Here is a 23180-nt window from a genome sequence, read left to right on the forward strand (position 1 = left end):
CCTGTGCATTAAAGGCTAGTTATTGATAGCAGTTGCAATTAACCTATCAACTATCTTGAATACTAGTTTCCTTCAAGGTCTATTTCCCTGGGTTGTGCTTGCAGTGGGGAAACAGATGCAGCCAGAAATCACAAGGAAGCATACTCTTGGCACCAGAAATTCATTAAATGAATGCTCTTGCTTCAAGTTGTCTCTGCCTCAATTATCAAAGATTTCATAGTTTTGGGGCCATATAAAGTAGCAGATCCTCTGCATAATGTGTGTGTGTGTGGAGTGTGTATGCATGGGAGGGTGGAGAGAGGGGCTTGGGCAATACAGACCTTTTTTAAGTCCCTAGGTGGGCTTTGCTGGGTTGAGAAGGGCTATCTCCTGTAGAACGAAATCATGACATGTGCTGAGCCTATGTGTCAAGCGAGACTCCATAGTGGAACGTACATTCCAACCAATGGAATCCTACATGCTTTCATGCTCCACCCCACCTCCCAGGGGCTGCATAGCTGAGTATACATATTGCATATCATGTAAATGTTGAGAACATCAGAGGTGATGTGTACAAATCAACTAATGTCATCTCAGCAACTAGATACATTCTTAATATAAAATAACATTTACACTTCATAGACAATCATATTTTTCTAGCTTTTACAGTCATTATGTGGCTCGTGTACTAATGCAACAAAATAAATTATTGTAGGTCTGAGTAACAGAAAAGTAGTCAAATGTATTAGCATAATGTAGATTAACCCAGTTCAGCTGCCTGTGCTTAGTAAGGAGGCCATCTCAGATTACTTAGAACTATTGAAATTTACTGTCTTATGCCTGATATACTGAGGGTTTTAAGAATTATTCTAATATTTCAAATAATTTTAAGTACTAATATTTATTTATCTCTAGCTACTTATCTATTGACTTATTCATTCTACCTGTTTCTTGTTTTCCTCCTCCTCTTTCTTCCTCAATCTCTTTTTGTCTCTGCCTCTCTGTGATACACTCCCTCTCTCCCTCCCCAATCCTTAACAAAAACAAAACGGAGCTCAAGGTCAGCCCTTTTGGATACTAGGCCAAGCAATAAAATCAATACTGCTTTGGGAATCTGGGACTTATTTCCCATCCCTGCCATCTTATTTTCTTAGAAAGGACCATAGATATGTTGCCTTCTATCAATCTAAATTTTAGTTTCTTCATTTTTAAAATTAGTTGAGTTGTACTCAACACTGGTCTGACATTCCTTGGCCTAGTACTCTGAAATATGTAAGAACTCCTGAGAAATGACTATTGAAAGGCACAAAGAAGAATTATGAGATCCAATCCATTTCTCTAAAAAGTGGTTTTGGAGATCTTTATACCTTTACATCTAGTCTTGGAGTCTAGCTTTAACCCTTAGAACTCATGTGGCAGAATGAAATTAGGGAATCAGGAATGTTTCCAGTATTCTCTAGCCAGCACACCTTATAGAACATATTAAAAATGGTGGACTGGCTTCCAGGATTTATGGACAACTTTCCAAAGGGATGAAAAGCACCTACAACCAATTAACTGCTTGGGAGGTGGGTCATTAAGGGTTACACTACAAGCATCAGTAACAAAAATGAGCACACTGGGCATGTAATCAACATTGAAAAGACATATGACATCTAGGCCTTTTCAAGCACCCTCATGCACTTAAATAGAGGCACCAATAATATGAATTTCAAAAGTGAACAATCGAGTACTTTACCTGGCTGAGACAAAAGTGGCGTGTAAGGGACTTTCGGTTCTATTGCACTCATTGGTGGAGGTAGCAAAGGATTAGCAAAGCTGCGGAGTGGATGAGTTGGTCGAACACAAGCCGTGGGGATGGTTCTGCTTGGTGCCTCCTCACTGTTAGAATGCTCAGGTTGAGATGGGGGCAGCATGGGTGGTTGTTGGGTAGTTGGTCCTTCACTCACTGCTGCAGTGGAGACAAGAAAAGTCATTCATTATTCCTGGACAAAGTCTGCTTTCCTTAAGTCACTGGAAGAGTCCCGGATCCATTCAGAGAGATGTGATAGGATGTGGTCAGTCTCTTCTCCAAGTTAGGAACATTCTCATTCCTCTACCTTCATATACTTATGCAACATGATAGCACTTCCCCTTTAAACAATAGAAATAGATCCAGCAGGACAGGAATTTATCTTTGAGGAAGTGTAGTAAAATACATTGAGCACTGACTATGTTGCCTGAACTGTCTGGGCCCTCTAATCATAAGTGATGAAGAGAGAAAAAAGAGTTATTTCTCCTTTCATAAGCTGCAATGTCAGTGAAATTCAATGTACCAAACCCTGTTACCGCTGCATTATTTTCTACCAGCCAATATGCCAATTTTTCTGTGATTTAAACATGCCATGTCAACTGTCAAACAAATCAGAGTTACAGGATGCTCAGAGGCATTGCTAATAAAATGATACAAATAATAACCACTATCATTATCTTCCATAACAAAATGGAGACACATCTAGCTAAACAGTTGTATGAGAGATGACTCTGCCAGAACAAGTTGCCTGAATGCAAAATTGCAATTTTTCCTCTTTGATAGTAAACCTTGTAATTTGCAGGCAGATTACAGTAGTTGAAGAGGTTCTGCACAGTTACTGTGACTGCCTATGGGCATTTGGAAAGCTTTGTATATGGAAATACACTTTTTTTTCAGAGAACACAGGTAAGACAGAATAAAATGTTTTCGAAGAAGTTTCTCTTGTTAATGACAGTGAGTGAACTTGAACTATTCATTCATATTCAAAGTTAACAAGTCCAGGTTAAACTGCAAGTGAAACGAGCTGCATAGTAGGTTTAAGTGTTAATAAAATATTTTTTCTGATGACTTATTTCTTATTAAATTTTTGTCAGGTAAATCAAAATGTGGTGATAGAAGATAATATCTTGCTTTTGAAAGAGAATTTGTAACCACGAAATATTTCAAGATAATTAGTGAGATAATTTTGAGACAAGTCTCCCAGAGGCTCAATGAGGTCAGTAAAGTGCAAAGGAATAGAAAGAAAATCTGATAATGCTGAAGAGAATAGAGATTTAAGATACAAAAGATCAAGACATAGAATTAAATTTATGCAGAAGTGAAATGTGTCTTCAGAAGGTATCTATACTCATTCTTCTATATTCAAAAGGGGTTAGAGGTCTTCTGGGTCACTGAGCAGCCTCCAGCCTTATCCCATTCAGAGATGAAGGTAGAAAGATACAAGGTTGGCTGAGCACAGGATGTAGACATACAACAATCAGAGCCAAAATACAGGCAGAGACTTCATAAAAGATTTCTTTGAACAAGGGAAATGAATCAAGGCTGCAAATGAGAGAATCCCAAAGAGTTTGAAGAGAAGTGCCTTATTTCCAGGCTAGGAAATCCTACCAAAGAAGAAAAAAAGAGCAAATGAATGCACACTATTAAGGATAATGTGTAGGGCTGCAAGCAAACCATTAAGGCAAATCCTTGGTGATGTTGGCTCTCAGATGCGAGGCTTTGGGTAGGTGTTATACAAGGCACTAAATTTCTTTTAAGACTGTAAAGGGGAGAGGAACACTTATGTGCTTGTATTCAAACAGTGTTGTATAATGAGATTTTTGTGAGTGTGGTTCTAGAGACAATGAGAATTACTTCGGTTTAACTTTGGACTCATTTAGTCTAAAGGAGAATATGACCAATGGTCAATTTTTAGCCAAGACCCAACTTTGGGTATCTTTGTGCCACTAGCCTGAGAGAGATGACATCAAGTCCTCTCCTCTTTGTTCCCATAAGAAAGTTTGCCATAATGTGGGCCTCCTTGCTAGCAATTCCTTCCAGTCACAGGTCTCAGAGGATGCTTGCGAAATGTTAGATTGCAGGCATTGCTTAGGAGGGAAAGGCAGGCTCTTTCAAGGGTTCCCAAGATAATTGTTGGGTTGGAGAAAATTATTCATCAGAAAGGGTTTGTAATTTCACAGGAGAAGTTCTGGGAAAGTGAAAATGCTTTGGCTTCCACTAGACTGGTCTCTGTGTTCCTCCGTGAATTGTGATCTCACAAATGAGGTTCCTGTGGCTGTTTCTCTATGCTCCTCCTTTATCTCCAATGGGCCAGCTTTTTATTAAAGCGTCTATAAATGCCACATTAAAAATATTCATCCAGGGAAAGAAATTTCACAATTTTCCTCAAAAATCTGCCTTAAATAATTCTCTCTATTGAAGATGGATTACAATTAACCCACATTATATTTTAAACACCGGTTTAGCCATTAAAGGGACAATAATATGTTTATGATGTTTTATTTCCTTCCTTCTTTCAATTTTTCCTTTTCTACCTTTTCTGCATTTTTGAAATAAAATCTACACTACACTTTCATCCGCTTGATCAATTCAGCTATTGATACTTGTGTATGCTTCACGAAGTTCTCGTGCTGTGTTTTTCAGCTCCATCAGGTCATTTATGTTCTTTACTAAACTTGTTATTCTAGTTAGCAATTCATCTAACCAACATTTTCTCAAGGATCTTAGCTTCCTTGCAATGGGTTAGAACATGCTCCTTTAGCTTGGAGGAATTTGTTATTACTCACCTTTTGAAACCTACTTCTGTCAATTCATCAAACTCATTATCTGTCCAGTTTTGTTCCCATGCTGGTGAGGAGGTGTGATCTTTTGGAGAAGAGGCATTCTGGCTTTTGGAATTTGCAGACAGTTTGGACTGGTTTCTCCTTTTGAGATGGAGTCTTGCTCTGTTGCCCAGGCTGGAGTGTAGTGACATGATCTTGGCTCACTGCAACCTCTGCCTCCCAGGTTCAAGCAATTGTCTGCCTCAGCCTCGTGAGTAGCTGGGATTACAGGTGCCCACCAACATGCTCAGCTGATTTTTGTATTTTTAGTAGACAGGGGGTTTCACCATCTTGGCCAGGTTGGTCTTGAACTCCTGACCTCATGATCCACCTGCCTCAGCCTCCCAAAGTGCTGGGATTACATGCATGACCCACCACGCCAGGTCTCTTAAAGAATTTTCAACCCAGAATTTCATATCCAGCCAAACTAAGCTTTATAAGTGAAAGAGAAATAAAATCCTTTATAGACAAGCAAATGCTGAGAGATTTTGTCACCACCAGGCCTGCCTTAGAAGAGCTCCTGAAGGAGGCACTAAACATGGAAAGGAACGACCAGTACTAGCCACTGCAAAAACATACCAAATCGTAAAGAACATTGACACTATGAAGAAACTGCATCAATTAATGGGCAAAATAACCAGCTAGCATCATAATGACAAGATCGAATTCACAATATCAACCTTAAATGTAAACAGGCTAAATGCTCCAATTAAAAAACACAGACTGGCAAATTGGATAGAGTCAAGACCCATCAGTGTGCTGTACTCAGGAGACCCATCTCACATGTAAAGACACACAGAGGCTCAAAATAAAGGGATGGAGGAAGATTTACCAAGCAAATGGAAAACAAAAAAAGAGCAGGGGTTGCAATTCTAGTCTCTGATAAAACAGACTTTAAATCAACAAAGATAAAAGGAGACAAAGAAGGCCATTACATAATGGTAAAGGGATCAATGCAACAAGAAGAGCTAACTATCCTAAATATATATGCACCCAATGCAGGAGCACCCAGATTCATAAAGTAAGGTCTTAGAGACCTACAAAGAGACTTAGACTCCCATACAATAACAGTGGGAGACTTTAACACCCCACTGTCAATATTAGATCAACGAGATAGAAAATTAACAAGGATATCTAGTACTTGAACTCAGCTCTGGACCAAGCAGACCTAATAGACACTTACAAAACTCTCCAGCCCAAATCAACATAATATACATTCTTCACAGCACATCACACGTATTATAAAATTGACCACATAATTGGAAGTAAAATGCTCCTCAGCAAATGGAAAAGAACAGAAATCATAACAGTCTCTCAGACTACAGTGCAATTAAATTAGAACTCAAGATTAGGAAACTCACTCAAAACCACACAACTACATGGAAACTGAACAACCTGCTCCTGAATGACTACTGGGTAAATAACAAAATTAAGGCAGAAATAAAGATGTTCTTTGAAACCAATGAGAACAAAGACACAATGTACCAGAATCCCTGGGACATATTTAAAGCAGTGTGTAAGGGAAATTTATAGCTCTAAAAGCCCACAATAGAAAGCAGAAAGGATCTAAAACCAACACCATACTATCACAATTAAAAGAACTAGAGAAGCAAGAGCAAACAAATTCAAAAGCTAGCAGAAGACAAGAAATAATTAATATCAGAACAGAACTGAAAGAGATAGAGACAGGAAAAACCCTTCAAAAAATTAGTGAATCAAGAAGCTGGTTTTTTTTTAAAGATCAACAAAATAGACTGCTAGCCAGACTAATAAAGAAGAAAAGAGAGAAGAATCAAATAGGCACAATCAAAAATGATAAAGGGGATATCACCACCAGTCCCACAGAAATCAAACTACCATCAGAGAATACTAAAATCACCTCTATGCAAACAAACTAGACATCTAGAAGAAATGGATAAATTCCTGGACACATACATGGAACATATCTCAAAATAATAAGAGCTATTTATGACAAACCCACAGCCAATATCATACTGAATGGGCAAAAACTGGAAGCATTCCCTCTGAAAACTGGCACAAGACAGGGACGCCCTTTCTCACCACTCCTATTCAACATAGTGTTGGAAGTTCTGGCCAGGGCAATCAGGCAGGAGAAATAAATAAGGGTATTCAATTAGGAAAAGAGGAAGTCAAATTGTCTCTGTTTGCAGAAGACATGATTGTATGTTTAGAAAACCCCATCATCTCAGTTCCAAATCTCCTTAAGCTGATAAACAACTTCAGCAAAGTCTTAGGATACAAAATCAATGTGCAAAAATCACAAGCATTCCTATATGCCAAAAATAGAGAGCCAAATCATGAGTGAAGTCCCATTCACAATTGCTACAAAGAGAATAAAATACCTAGGACTACAACTTACAAGGGATGCGAAGGACGTCTTCAAAGAGAACTACAAACCACTGCTCATGGAAATAAGAGAGGACACAAACAAATGGGAAAACATTCCATGCTCATGGATATGAAGAATCAATACCATGAAAATGACCACACTGCCCAAAGTAATTTATAGATTCAATGCTCTCCCCATCAGGCTACCATTGACTTTCTTCACAGCATTGAAAAAAAAGTACTTTAAATTTCATATGGAACCAAAAAAGAGCTCGTATAGCCAAGAGAATCCGAGGCAAAAAAGAACAAAGCTGGAGGCATCACACTACCTGACTTCAAACTATATTACAAGGCTACAGTAATCAAAACAGCATGGTAGTGGTACCAAAACAGATATGTAGACGAACAGGACAGAACAGAGGCCTCAGAAATAGCACTACACATCTACAACCATCTGATCTTTGACAAACCTGACAAAAACAGGCAACAGGGAAAGGATTCTCTATTTAATAAATGGTGTTGGGAAAACTGGCTAGTCATATGCAGAAGACTGAAACTAGATCCCTTCTTTCCATCTTATACAAAAATTAATTCAAGATGGATTGAAGACTCAATTGTTAGACCTAAAACCATAAAAACCATAGAAGAAAACCTAGGCAATACCATTCAGGACATAAGCATGGGAAAATACTTCATGACTAAAACAGCAAAAGCAATGACAACAAAAGCCAGAATTGACAAAAGGGATCTAATTAAAGATCTTCTGCACAGCAAAAAAACTATCCTCAGAGTGAACAGGGAACCTAGAGAATGGGAGAAAATTTTTGCAATCTATCCATCTGACAAAAGACTAATATCCAGAATCTACAAAGAACTTAAACAAATTTACAAGAAAAAAACAATCCTATCAAAAAGTGGGCAAAGGATATGAACATACACTTTTCAAAAGAAGACATTTATGCAGCCAACAAAGATGGAAAAATGCTCATAATCACTAGTCGTTAGAGAAATGCAAATCAAAACCACAATGAGATACCATCTCACGCCAGTTAGAATAGCCATTCCTAAAACGTCAGGAAACAACAGATGCTGGAAAGAATGTGGAGAAATAGGAATGCTTTTACACTGCTTGTGGGAGTGTAAATTAGTTCAACCATTGTGGAAGACAGTGTGGCAATTCCTCAAGGATCTAGAACTAGAAACACCATTTGACCCAGCAATCCCATTACTGGGTATATACCCAAAGGATTATAAATCATTCTACTATAAAGACACATGCACATGTATATTTACTGCGGCACTGTTCACAATAGCAAAGACTTGGAACCAACCCTAGTGTCCATCAGTGATGGACTGGATAAAGAAAAAGTGGTGCATATATACCATGGAATACAATGCAGCCATAAGAAAGGATGAGTTTGTGTCCTTTGTAGGGACATGGATGAAGCTGGAAACCATTCTCAGCAAACTAACAGAAGAACAGAAAACCAAACACCGCATGTTCTTACTCATAAGTAGGAGTTGAACAATGAGAACACATGTACACAGGGAAGGAAACATCACATACCAGGGTCTCTTGGGGGTTAGTGGGTAAGGGAGGGATAGCATTAGGAGAAACACGTAATGTAGATGATGGGTTGGTGGGTGCAGCAAAGCACCATGGCATGTGTATACCTATGTAACAAACCTGTACATTCTGCACATGTACCCCAGAACTTAAAGTATAATAAAAAAAGAAATCTAAATTATTTTTGTGATCATAAGTTTAATAGAATGTACATGCATTTGTTAGTCTTTTGAAACTCGGTCTCTCACTTTGAAAATTTTCATATTTCACATGAATTCTGATTATGTCACTGAATTTTCTTTTTCCTAATCCTACTCTTTAATGCTATTCTTCCTCATCAGCATCTCTAAAAACAAAATTGTCTGCATGCCCAGTCTTCTATCCCCAAGTTTTCAACTGGCCCCGTGATCCTGGCTGCAAATGTCATGATGTGGCTTTTGATGGAAGTAAAAATGGCTTTACATAGATGGGTCCCCTCTTTAGCAAAATCCATCCTTAGTACCACATACGGAGAATAGGAAAGTGCCTAATGTACTAGACAGGAGTGAGACGGCCCTTCCTCGAGATGGAATATATCACCAATCCCTGAGGGACAATTTCTGTTGTATTCAAAATGAATATAGTGAACAAGTATAGGATTTCCATATATAATTCATAATTCTTATATTTTAAGTGGAGCAAAATAAATACTTTTTGGAACTGGCTGACATTTAAGGCAGCAAAAACCCTTTAACAAACACAATAGCAACTGCTCCACAGGTGAAATACTCTCATTTCAGATGAGCACTTTTGTCCAGTTCAGACACTGGCTTCAGGACACCTATGTGAAACAAATTGGCTTACAGGTATAACATTTAGCTCTGCCAAGATCTCTAAAAGCAAAGAAACCTGCTTTTGCCCATGATGTGCCCTTGCTCTGCAATTCAGAGTATCGAGTGAGAATCAAATACGTGCTAGCACGGCACTTGTTTTTACATGATGAAATAGTCAGAATTCGTTGTCCAAATAGCATGCAATTACACAGCAGAGTCAAATCTTAAGGTACTGTATAGTAATTAATGTCAATACACATAAATAATTGCTATGAAATAACTGGGAAAATATTGCAAAAATGAAAATGAGGATTTTTCTTCTTTCTGAAAACTACAATATGTGATAGAAGTACAGCAAGCCAATAACTCTAAGCAAAGACTGAGACATGAACACCTCTAGAAACCCAGTTCACTCATTAATCTCAGAAGAATGACATGATGCAATATTGTTACATAACCCTAGTTTCTTACAGCCTGGATTTTTTTTAAAGACCCTCGAGAATAATCCATGATCTCCATTGCACTCTTCATTTTATCTAGGTCAAGTTTCATTTATTAGTTGATTTTCCATTTGAGGAAGAACAGAGGCAGAAAAATAGTATGAATAAAGCTGACAAGACTTCTCACTAGTTAAGACAATGTCAGAACTAAAAGGAAAAGTGGAAATCACTTAAACTGCTCCTCTACCATCTACTTGTTTCAAAGACAAGAAAGTGAGGGCACCAATTTTGTACTGATTTGTAGAAATAAGGCCCCAAGGCTACCTATTGGTTGAAGTTTTCAAATACAATGCAGCTAAACTGTTCCCTAGGGATAACTCATTTGCTTATTGAGACTAAGAGGAATAATGCAGTTACTTATTAAGAAGAGGAAATATTTGTCCATCACAACTATATAAATATTTACTGATAGGTCAGGAAATACATGTACTGCAAATGTATGTACCATATCTTTTCTTTCCTTATGGTCAGAGAGAAATTCAGCTTTATTTGTGCCTTCAGAAGGCACAGACCTTTGGGACAGGACTTTAGTGATTCATTTCTTATAAATCTCAAAAGATCTTTCAGATAACTTTGGAGAAAAAAAGAGTTTCCACCTTGGCAAAGTCAACTTTTTCTTTTAATACGTGTGCCTTTCTATGTTTCCCAAGGCGACTAATAAGATATATCCACCCAGATTTATGAAATGTTTTCTGCTTGAGAGAGAACAGGAATGTTTAATGTTCTCTAAGGCATTTAGAAACTAATATGGAATGGTGGGAAATGGGAAGTTAATTGTTTCTGACAGTGATTTAGAGAATATTTAGTTTCCTAGAAAGGAGGGTGAGTGTTATTTATTTTTATTTTAAGCAATCACTTGGAACACATATTATATCTTAGTCCTTACATTGCACATAGCTTTGTTCAAAAAATTCTTGATGAATGACTAAAGATGTATTTTGAAAATTTGTAAAATTTTGGGCAGGAGTAGAACATTCATTGATTTTAGATAAAGTTAAAAAATCACTAAGCATTTTGTCATATAACTACTTTTATTTAATAATCCTTACTTTAAAAATAAAAATATCTTCTAGAGAATAAATATTTTAATAAATTAATTTCTTTTCTTTTCTTTTTTTCTGCCTCAGCCTCCCAAGTAGCTGGGACTATAGGCGCATGCCACCATGCCCAGCTAATATTTTTGTATTTTTAGTAGAGATGGGGTTTCACCTTTTTGTGAGGATGGTCTCGATCTCTTGACCTTGTTATCTGCCTGCCTCAGTCTCCCAAAATGCTGGGATTACAGGCGTAAACCACCTCGCCTGGCCCAATCAATTTCTAATAGATTTTATTTGTAGAGGCTTTTGAGGTTCACAGGAAAACTGAGCAGGAGGAACAGATATTTCTCACATGCCTCCTACCCCACATACACCCAGCGTACTCACTGTCAAAATCACAAGTCACACATTAGACTTTTGACTACAGATAAAAACAAATTTTATACTAGCCGATTCCCTTTATTCATTTTCATTGAACTTTAACTTTTGGAATCATTTTCCCTGTGATTCAGTAAGAGAGAGTTTCACATACTGCACCCATTTAAGAGAAAAAAGGAAAGAGTAAATTGATGTTGGACCTCAATGAATACATTTTCAAAAGAAAACTGCCTTTAAAAAAAGGGACAAGAAATGAGTAACACAACATGAATAAAAATAGTGAATTACTAATTTTAAAAGTCTTGAATTTTGGCTTGTACCAGTCATGACGGACAGACCTGATAAAGGTCATTCTACACATTTTTTTTTTTTTTTTTTTTTTTTTTTAATTTGAAATAGAGTCTCGCTCTGTCATGCAGGCTGGAGTGCAGTGTCACACTCTCAGCTCACGGCAACCTCCACCTCCCAGGCTCAAGACAGTCTCATGCCTCAGCCTCCCAAGTAACTGGGACTATAAGCACGGGTCATCACACCCAACTAATTTAGTAGAGACAGGGTTTTACCATATTGGCCAGGCTTGTCTCCAAATCCTGACCTCAAGTGATCTGCCCACCTCAGCCCCTGAAAGTCTACACATTCTTTTCATATTTCCCTTTAAAGTCGGAGAATATACAAGACATCAAAAGAGTGTAGGAGACAACAGACCAATAGAGAGAATACTAATCTAACATTAAAACTTGTCTTTTTTTGTTGCAGAGAGCTACATTTTAGAAGTGAAGAAGGCACTTGTGGGCTCACAATTCTTTGATTGGAATTCCATTTCCAGTTGTCTTGGGATTTGATCATTTTGGTTGTTAGACTTTCTACATCTTTCCCATGTAATTCCCTTCGATGCAGTTTGGGCAACTATTTTTCTTCGAGTTTTTGCACACAACTCTATTCTGTAGATATTATGTGCAGCGAGAAAAGAGAAAATAAATCTAATTCTCCCTTGGCAGATCTTTGATGCCTTTTAATTCTAACCTTGCTATAGCTAGACGATTTATGATTTCTTAGAGCTGTCCCTGTTTGGTTGGAAAAATATACCTTACCTCAAAAATATATTTTATTGTTGTTACTATCATATCTATTACAAAACATCCTATCTCACATGAGCTGCTGAGTCACTTGTTCTTAACTAAGAGATGAAAGCCATAGAACTGATTTTAAAATGCTGTGTTCAAAAAAAAAAAAAAAAAAAAAAAAAAAAAGTCAAATGGCACAGTAGAAATCACCAGGGTATATATAATAGCTTGACAGTCTGTTTTCATACCTTCCTTCAAATAAATGAAATACTACCTGTAAATCCTTTTTTTTTTTTTTTCTGATAATTGTTAAAGCTGAAAAAGTATCACTTACCTGATTAAAGAAATCTAAAGCATTCATCCAAGTATTGGTTCATCAGCGATCAGTGAGAGATAACCAACAGATACCAAATATGTTGGAAGATATCACTTGATTAGTAATTTCCTATTTAATAGGACATATTAATTTCAAGCACCCATCACATCATTGTTCGATGGAACCACTTGACCTTTGTTTTCCCACCACTTCCCCTCGTATTGTCAGTGGAGTGTGCTGTGGAAAGGTGTCTAGGGAATCAGTACAAATGCACACGAGTTAGGATCCAAAGTACTGTGTTGGGAAGGAACATTCTAGTACCACAGTCATAGGGAAATTAACCTTTGTAAGGGATAAGAAGGTCAGAATGCAGCACATTTCACAAGACACCTTTGCTATTATTCATTTGTTCTTATTAAAAAGAGAGAAAAATGCATTACACTGACTTCTTCCTGCTCCGAAACCTCGGTCCACTGACAGTGTTGGGAATGGCACAGGCCGGAGAGTGAACTGCGGGTGGGGATATCCACAGGTGGGAGACGGGAGGATTCCTGGGTACTGGGCACTTTCTAGGGTCGGCACAGGGATGGCACTCACAACAGCTGCAAAAGAAAAAGGTTAATGGGCTTTTTGAATCTTATGTATTCACTCAACAAGCAAAAAGAAAATGGTGGAATTTTCAGATCCTCAAATCTATACACACTCTTCATAGTATCAAGTAGGTTCCCTCACTTACCTCTCTCCACCAATCCCACTTTTTACTTTAGAAAAGACAGCTCACCCCTCAAGCATCATACTATGAAATATTACCCTGCAGTTTAAAATATTCCAGGGCTCCAAACAAAGAAACAGTTAATCAAGTTTCCATAAATCCACTTTAACATTTTATTTCGGTCATGCTGTTTGTTTGTCCTAGTCTTAGGCTTTCTTCTAAGGATGAACTATGGCATTAGAAAGGTTAGGTTGTTCACAAATCAAATATATTGTATACAGTGGGCTGAAAAAGTGTTGGGAATTTTCCATTAATTCTATAAAAGAATGTATTGCTCTTGAGGGACAGTCCAGAAACAGAGAGAGAGAAGCAAGGTATTGTCTCAATGGTCATACTTAGGATTTATCTTTAAATAGAAAATATCTTCAAATACCCAAATCAGTGAAGGTGAGTGACATATTAAGTGTAACTGAATGTTTTTCGGGAATATCAACATTTTTTAGTTATACTGGCTGAAACCCACAGATAAAAAACATACACAATATCTTCTAGGTTTAGAAAGTATTGTTCAATTTCATTATTCAATAACTATTCAATTATATATTATTAAATATTCCAATTGTAGTCAATCTTTATCTTATATTATCTTATAAAATGCTTAGTATTCCCTATCTTTTATCATGCCAAAACAAAATTTAAGTCAGCTACCTGAATGATCAGTTTTAGCTGTATATTCCTGTCTATGAAATTAATAAAATAATTTGTTATTTATTTAGATGGTAATGCCAATAACTGGAGTTTAACATACATATACGTGCATGCACATTTACCAAATGAAAATCTTTTCCTTTGTCATGTTTCTCATTTTATAACTTACAATTGTAGATACAAATTACACTACATATTGTAAATCAATGAGAAACAACATATAGATTTCTTTTAAATTCTAACTTAAAATTCAGATTAAATATATAAAAGATACAAGATTTTAAAAGGGGTGCTCCTAGTAAACTGGCTATTAAAATTATATACCAGAATTTATTTTTCAGTATATTTATAATATTTCTTAAAATATATATGAACATGTTTACTTGAACTGAAAAATGAAGTCAGAGTGTTTCAGATATAAAGTATTTTGATGGACTGATTTGACAACAAAGAGTGATTCTGCTAATCAGATTAAATGATGAGTATTTCCTATAAATTGAATAAAAATATAAATCACTTAAAGATAAATCATTTAAACAAAAATCGCTTTAGTAAACATCTAAGTGATATTTCAATTTTCCTAATCTTGATTTTATTTTTCAGTAAAAAATTATTGAATTTTATTGGGTTTTTGTTCTATCACAAATTCAAATTATTGCTTTGGAGTGTAGTGTGATGACATTAATATAATTTTTTTAAAAAAATATGTGTCACTGTGTATATTAGAAGTTTATGACATGATGTTATGAGACACATAGATAAATGTAGAGAGTAGGTTGGTTACCATAGTGAAGTAGATTAACATATATATCATCTCACAGTTACTTTTGTGACAAAGTAACAAAGTAACTAAAATTTACATATTTAACAAAAATCCCTAATATAATACAGTTGTATTAACTTCAGTTCTCGTGCTGTAGATTAGGTCTCTAGACTTGTTTATCTCACACGTCTGCTATTTTGTATTCTATGGCCTACATCTCCCCATTTCCTCTCCCCATTCCACCTGTAGGAACCACTCCTTCATTCTCTATCTCTGTGTATTTGAGCTTATATATGTATTATTTCACATATATATTTCACATATGAGATTGTTAAGAGGTTCATACTACCCAAAGCAATATGCAGATTTAACACAATCCCTATCAAAATTCTAATGGAATTCTTCACAGAGATAGAAAAAAATCTTAAAATTTATTTGAAACCACAACAAATATTGAATAACCAAAGCAATACTGAGAAAGAAAAACAAAGTTGGATGCACTGCACTTCCTGATTAGAAATTATGTTAAAAAGCTACGGTAATCAAAACAGCATGGTACTGGCATAAAACAGAAGTGTAGATCAATGGAACAGAATAGAGAGCCCAGAAATAAATGCAAATATATATGGACAATTAGTTTCAACAAGAGCACAAAGAAGACACTATGGGGAAAGAATATTATCTTCCATAAATGGTGCTGGGGGAATGACTTTCACATTCAAAATAATGAAATTGGACCCTTATCTCACACCATATAGAAAAATTAACTCAAAATGGACAAAATACCTATATGTATGACCCAGAAGGTAATGCCTAGGAGAGAGCATAGGGGAACAGCTCCTCGACTTTGGTCTTGTTTATGATCTTTTTAGATTTCACACCAAAAGCTTGGCTTCAAAAACAAAAATAAATACATGAAACTGCACCATACTAAAAAGCTTCTGCACAGCAAAGGAAATAATCACCAAAAGGAAAAGGCAACCTAATCTTGTCTTTATATGTTGTTACACAAAGTGCTTCTCTGTGAAAACAACTTTCAAGTTTATTTTAAAATTACTTGATAAATTTTGGTACAGCTTTTTATTGTGAAGCTCCTAGAAAACAAGAAAGTAAATAACTTGAATGAGTAACAAATACTTCTGCAAGTGAGGTGGTTTCTAACATTTTCATTTAGAGCACAATTGAAGGAGAATCTCAGGTAGTTGTTAGTTGAAAAATTATCAAAAATAACAGAATGAGAAGTCACAATGTGATTTTGGCATGTAATTTGGGAGAAGCTCAAATTGTTCAGTGATTGCTATAAAGATCTCATTGTTATAGTACTCATTCATGTACATATACACACTATTATATATATATATACGCAAACATATACAAAGGTTTCACAGTGTTTAGATCAATAAAAAGCACACTGGACTCGAGTTAATGCAATAAGCAACATTCATACATGGGTATATGAAATTAATGTACAAAAAGCCCCATTCATGTCATTAAGTGATAACACTCCAATAAAATTTTACTCTATATGCCATTGTAGAGAAACACTAACTGTAATGTTAAGATCCACAGGAAAAGGCCGGGCGCAGTGGCTCAAGCCTGTAATCCCAGAACTTTGGGAGGTCGAGACGGGCAGATCACGAGATCAGGAGATGGAGACCATCCTGGCTAACACGGTGAAACCCCGTCTCTACTAAAAAAAAAAACAAAAAACTAGCCGGATGAGGTGGCGGGCGCCTGTAGTCCCAGCTACTCGGGAGGCTGAGGCAGTAGAATGGGGTAAACCTGGGATGCGTAGCTTGCAGTGAGCTGAGATCCGGCCACTGCACTCCAGCCTGGGCGACAGAGCGAGACTCCGTCTCAAAAAAAAAAAAAAAAAGATCCACGGGAAAGAACATTAACAATTAACTGGAAATACAAACATAAAATAAAATGTTGGTTTATATAAATTTTATGCTGCAAAACGTAAGATATATAATCAATAAAAGACCTGCAAACATAAAAATATATCATGTTTGTATGTTAATCTGTGGGGAAAATAAATTGTAGATTCCAGTTCAAGGAGAAAAATGAGTGATGTTAACTTCTATCTGTTAAGGCTCACATATTTTTTAAGGGGATGATATTGGTATCAAAGTACTATGGTATTTTTATGCTTTTAGATTGGTTTAAAAGTGTGTTATACCAGAAAAATGTCATCTTTCACAGGTTTTTAATGTATAACAAAATATTTTAAGTGTCAAATTTTAAATATATGAGGGGATACATAGTTTTTCTAAATTATTTTAGAGAAGACATGAATGAACATTTGAGAGTAAGTGGTACAAAGCACAATGCCTCAATAAAGATATTTTATAAAAAGCACATTATGGATATATAAACACATAAACAGGCTCCAGAAAAAGGGAAATTTTTAAAATGACAAGGAAACTTTGAAAAAGAATCAGAGATTCAAACCAGATACCAGCCAAAATGTTATAAACTCTTTAAAGAAATAAGTTACAATTTTGTTGTCTTTGTGTCTTTTCTAGTACAGTGCTAGAGATACTTCATATTTTTCAAGTGAGTTAATATGAAGGATTTTCTAGGAGTATTATTTAGAAATCTGTCATTTTAACACACTGGAGACTTTCAGAGTGACTTGACATATGATTTAGTCTCCTGGGGTATATAGTTACTATAACTATAATAATAATAATAATAATAATGTAGTTGAACACATTTGTAAATATAAGCCATACAAGAGCATAAAGTCTATTTTTAAACAATTCAAATTCTCAGACTCTGAGGCAGCCAACTGAATTATTTCACCTGTCTTACTCATCAAATGGATCACTGCAGTCATTAAAGTGGATTGCTAGATTGCAAAGCATTCCTGATATTGATAATTTTTACTCATAAATGTGACAATGTTAGTCTCCTTCAGATATAGAAGATACTCATTCCACAAATTATGTACACTATATTTTCTTATCAAAATGATTATAATACAAACAATAATATTAATAACAAATATTTCACAATACGTTTAGAAAAAGAGTTTCATAAGTATCTTCTGATTCGGAACCAAACAAATTTGGAGAGAGAAACATAAAACAATTTTGCAAGCCATATAATTTTTTAGTTAGAGTACTGAGAGCACTCTAGAGACTAAACTTACACTGCAGTTCCAAGTCTTTCATTACTGAAGAAAGAAATTTTACTTTCTAATAGTTTTGTATTTTTGCTACTGACCTGATTACAAAGGGTTTACAAATAATAAAACTTCTTTCAAAAATAATAAATCTGTTGTATGTTTCTGCATCTCAAAAGTGCTCATTATTTCATGACATGAAATAGAATAGCCAGTATCCCAAAGCTTTGATCTTGAAGTATTTCATTCTATGATTCATTTCTGAAAAGGCACAGAAGTCTACATTTACTTATAACAAAAAATAATCATTCTTAAAGTAAGTTGGATAAAACATTAGGTATTAAGGTATCTTTAGGTATTTTTCCCCTTGATGTCAGTTTTGAAAGTCGGAAATACACACACACAAACACACACACACACACACACACACACACACACACACACACAGGCTTCAACTCAAAGTATTCGCTTCACTGCTATATTTATGTAAAACAGCTCAGAGAGCAATATCATCTAGCATTTTCAATAAATATCTGCTGTGTGGCAAAACATGACAAGAAATCTGTTCTGACACAGCTTTCTGACAATTGAATTTATTTCTGACATTGATGCACAAAGATTTCTCAACTAGAAATTCCCTCACCAAATTACCTAGCTCCCTGAACAAGGCACATTGGTATTTGAAAACTTCCATAATATTCTTTAAAATATTAGCACTAAATACTACCTATAGGAAAACAAAAGTAAAGATTTTTTTAAGCTACAAGATTTAAGAAATAAGAAACCCCTCCCTAGATATTTCTCAACATGGTGCTTGATGGAATTGAGAGACTTGTTGAGGAGACGAAGGGGACAAAGATAATGGTATGTCGAAATGAAAGAGCTTAACTGAAATGATTTTTCATTCTGCCTCTTTTTATCTTTTCTTTTCCAGAATGACCTGTATATTATCTGGGACATTTGGAAATTTAGCCTCTATTGTCCTTGATACATATTCATATCTCCTTCACATTTTCAGGTGTTCTTTGATAAGCAAGTGTCACAGCATGACATTCACAAGTACCCACAAACTCCATGGAGGGTCGCTTTTGGAAAAGCCCTAAGTGCTTTGCAGTAATTCTTAACATAATGGTAAAGAGTCCAAATGCTGAAGTAAAACTGCCTGGATTCATTACCTAGTTCTACTCCCTGCTAGTGAATAAGCGTCAGAGCCAGTGTCAAAGATGCCTCCCACTGATCCCACCTCATGGGGTTCACAAGCCTGTGGGGTTCCCTTGCACATTTTACAAGGATTGGTCTGGTGACCAGTAGAATGTGGCAGAAATGACATATATCTCTTCTAAGATAAGGTTTAAAAAGATTGCACATGCTCACTCTCTTTCTCTCTCTCTCTTCTCTCTTTTAGATCACTCATGCTGGGGGGAGTCAGGTGTCACATCTTGGGGAATCCAGGTGTTATGTCTTGAGGGCAGGACAGCAGACCTGTGCACAGGACCATGTGGCAAGAAACTAGACCCTCAGCTCAAGACACTGAAAGAAACCTCATGAAATAGCTTGAAGCTCTGACCCTGAGCCACCTAGCTAAACCACTCTTAGATACCTGATTCTCAGAGATGCTATTGAGAAAATAAATAATAATTGTTTTATGTTGCTACATTTTGGGAGTAATTTGTTACATAATAATTGTTAGCTGTACGTTGAAGGGCAAATTATTCAAGCTCTGTTTTTCAGTTTCCTTATCTGCAAAATGGAGTACTGATTTTATGATGTGGTTGTGAAGATTAAAGAGATCATCCACAGAGAAGCGCAACAGAGTACAGGGTTAGAAGTCAGCAACCCATAAATGTTGGGCATTGTAATTAATTTGCAAGGCTGCAAGAGATGCAACCAAAACTGCATGGAATATCTTTTAATTGAAAATACTGTTTAAAACATCCTGTCTTACATTTGAAAAAAAAGGAAAAAAAAAAAGAGTGTCATGCATTAAGATAGAGGCAAATAAATGATAGTTTTTAAATTCAAATTTGAACCTGAGGGAAGTATGACCCTGAAAGATTTTTGACATGAGAAAGATAATTTCTAGTTCAAGTTCTTGTTTTGTCATTTGTTAGCTAAAGGAAGGCTGTTAATTTATTGAAGTCTATCTGGCCCAATTTTAATGTGGTTTATACCCACTTTCCAAGATGAGATAGAATGTGGACTGGACGGCTTAGTGTTTTCCACAGCAGGGGCTATGTGTTAAGATCAAACAGAGTGAACTGTGAGAAGGAAACTTTAAGACCCCTGTAATCTCCTACTATATTCCTTCTATCTGGACCTTTACTCCTTCTATCTGTCTGAATCTTTTCAACTGAGATCTTCTCAAATGAGATGTGTCTATGAAGCCCAGATATATGAAATAGTTGTGAACATCTGTGTGTACATTTTGGCTCCATGATATTAGACAGAAGATGAGGCTGTAGGAAAGACAGACTCTGAACTCGTTCCATGGAATTCCTTTGAGATGAGCTTACGGTATCACAGTATTCTTTTCTAAGCAGACCAGAAAGATTTTCCCAAAAAATTGTGCATCCATTTGCCTTAGCCATTTATAAGTTACCTCCAGATTCCCAAAACCTTGATGAGACAGGAAACGTCGTGAGGTTGGACGAATAGGAACAGCTCCAGACAACAGCTCCCAGCGTGAGCGACACAGAAGATGGGTGATTTCTACATTTACAACTGATGTACTAGGTTCATCTCACTGGGGCGTGTCAGACAGTGGGTGCAGGAGAGGGTGCAGCCCACCAAGTGAGAACTGAAGCAGGGTGAGGCATTGTCTCACCTGGGAAGCACAAGTGGTAAGGGAATTCCCTTTCCTAGCCAAGGGAAACCATGACACACAGCACCTGGAAAATCGGGTCACTCCCACCCTAACACTGTGCTTTTCCAAGGGTCTTAGCAAATGGCACACCAGGAGATTATATCCCACGCCTGGCTTCCAAGGTCTCGCACCTGACTTGGAAGGTACCTTACCCACGGGTCCTACCTCATTGCTAGCACAGCAGTCCGAAATCTAACTGCAAGGTGGCAGCAAGCCTAGGGGAGGGGGGCCCGCCATTGCTGAGGCTTGAGTAGGTAAACAAAGCGGCCAGGAAGCTCGAACTGGAACTGGGTGGAGCCCACCCAGCTCAAGGAGGCCTGCCTGCCTCTGTAGGCTCCACCTCTGGGGACAGGGCATAGCCAAACAAAAGGAATCAGAAACCTCTGCAGATTGAAATGTCCCTGTCTGACAGCTTTGAAGAGGTAGTGGTTCTCCCACCATGGAGTTTGAGATCTGAGAATGGAGAGACTGCCTCCTCAAGTGGGTCCCTGACCCCCGAGTAGCCGAACTGGGAGGCACACACCAGTAGGGGAAGATTGAGACCTCACACAGCCAGGTACCCCTCTGAGAGGAAGCTTCCAGAGGAACAAAAAGGTGGCAACATTTGCTATTCAGCAATATTCACACTTCTGAAGCCTCCACTGCTGATACCCAGGCAAACAGGGTCTGGAGTCCACCTCCAACAAACTCCAATAGACCTGCAACTGAGGGTACTGACTGTTAGAAGGAAAACCAATGAACAGAAAGGACATCAACACCAAAACCCCACTTGTACGTCACCATCTTCAAAGACCAAATGTAGATAAAACCACAAAGATGGAGAAAAAGCAGAGCAGAAAAGCTGAAAATTCTAAAAATCAGACCACCTCTCTCCTTCCAAAGGAATGCAGCTCCTCGCCAGCAACAGAACAAAGCTGGATGGAGAATGACTTTGACGAGCTGAGAGAAGGCGGCTTCAGATAATCAAACTTCTCCAAGCTAAAGGAGGAAGTTCGAACCCATTGCAAAAAAAGCTAAAAACCTTGAAAAGAGATTAGATGAATGGCTAACTAGAATAACCAGCATAGAGAAGTTCTTAAATGTGCTGATAGAGCTGAAAACCATGGAACAAGAACTATGTAACAAATGCACATGCTTCAGTAACCAATTCAATCAGATGGAAAAAAGGGTATCAGTGATTGAAGATCAAATGAATGAAATGGAGCAACAAGAGAAATTTAGAGAAAAAAGAGTAAAAAGAAATGAACAAAGCCTCGAAGACATAACAGACTATGTGAAAAGACCAAATCTATGTCTGATTGTTGTACCTGAAAGTGACAGAGAGAATGGAACCGAGTTGGAAAACACTCTGCAGGATATTATTCAGAACTTCCCCAACCTAGCAACATTCAAATTCAGGAACTAGAGAGAACACCACAAATTCAGGAAACACAGAGAACACCACAAAGAACACTGATAAAATAGACTTTAAACCAACAAAGATCTTGGAGAGCAACTCGAAGACACATATTTGTCAGATTCACCAAAGTTGAAATGAAGGAAAAAATGTTAAGGGCAGCCAGAGAGAAAGGTCGGGTTACCCACAAAGGGAAGCCTATCAGACTAACAGCAGATCTCCCGGCAGAAACTCTACAAGCCAGAAGAGAGTGGGGGCCAATATTCAACATTCTTAAAGAAAAGAATTTTAAACCCAGAATTTCATATCCAGTCAAACTAAGTTTCATAAGTGAAGGAAAATTAAAAACCTTAACAGACAAGCAAATCTGAGAGATTTTGTCACCACCAGGCCTGCCTTACAAGAGCTCCTGAAGGAAGCACTAAACATGGAAAGGAACAACCAGTACCAGCCACTGCCAAAACATGTCAAAGTGTAAAAACCATCAATGCTAGCAGAAAACTGCATTAACTAATGAGCAAAATAACCAGCTAACATCATCATGACAGGATCAAATTCACACATAACAATATTTACCTTAAATGTAAATTGGGTAAATGCTCCAATTAAAAGACACAGAATGGCAAATTGGATAAAGAGTCAAGACCCATCAGTTTGCTGTATTCAGAAGATCCATCTCACGTGCAGAGACACACAGGCTCAAAATAAAGGAATGGAGGAAGGTCTACCAAGCAAATGGAAAACAAAAAAAGGCAGAGATTGCAATCCTAGTCTCTGATGAAAAAGACTTTAAATCAACAACGATGAAAAGAGACAAAGAAGGTCATTACATAATGGTAAAGGGATCAATTCAACAGGAAGAGCTAACTATCCTAAATATATATGCACCCAATACAGGAGCACCCAGATTCATAAAGCAAGTCCTTAGAGACTTACAAAGAGACTTAGACTCCCATACAATAATAATGGGAGACTTTAACACCCCACTGTCA

General features: G+C 37.0%; 1 protein-coding gene across 4 annotated transcripts in view; it reads right to left on the reverse strand.

The window, feature by feature from the left end:
• The window catches only part of DCC (DCC netrin 1 receptor), a 1222872-nt gene that overhangs the window by 33875 nt on the left and 1165817 nt on the right, over nt 1–23180 (reverse strand). For 3 of the 4 annotated variants that reach the window (XM_037982936.2, XM_007973974.3, XM_073006287.1), the window contains exons 26-27: nt 13057–13218; nt 1718–1930 (exon numbers count right to left, since the gene is read on the reverse strand). In XM_037982936.2, coding sequence (XP_037838864.1) covers nt 1718–1930; nt 13057–13218 — 375 coding nt within the window. The remainder of the gene's footprint in view (nt 1–1717; nt 1931–13056; nt 13219–23180) is intronic. The other variant, XM_073006286.1, reaches the window with a different exon arrangement.

Source organism: Chlorocebus sabaeus, chromosome 18, assembly GCF_047675955.1.
Source record: "Chlorocebus sabaeus isolate Y175 chromosome 18, mChlSab1.0.hap1, whole genome shotgun sequence".
In the NCBI taxonomy this organism is placed as follows: domain Eukaryota; kingdom Metazoa; phylum Chordata; class Mammalia; order Primates; family Cercopithecidae; genus Chlorocebus; species Chlorocebus sabaeus.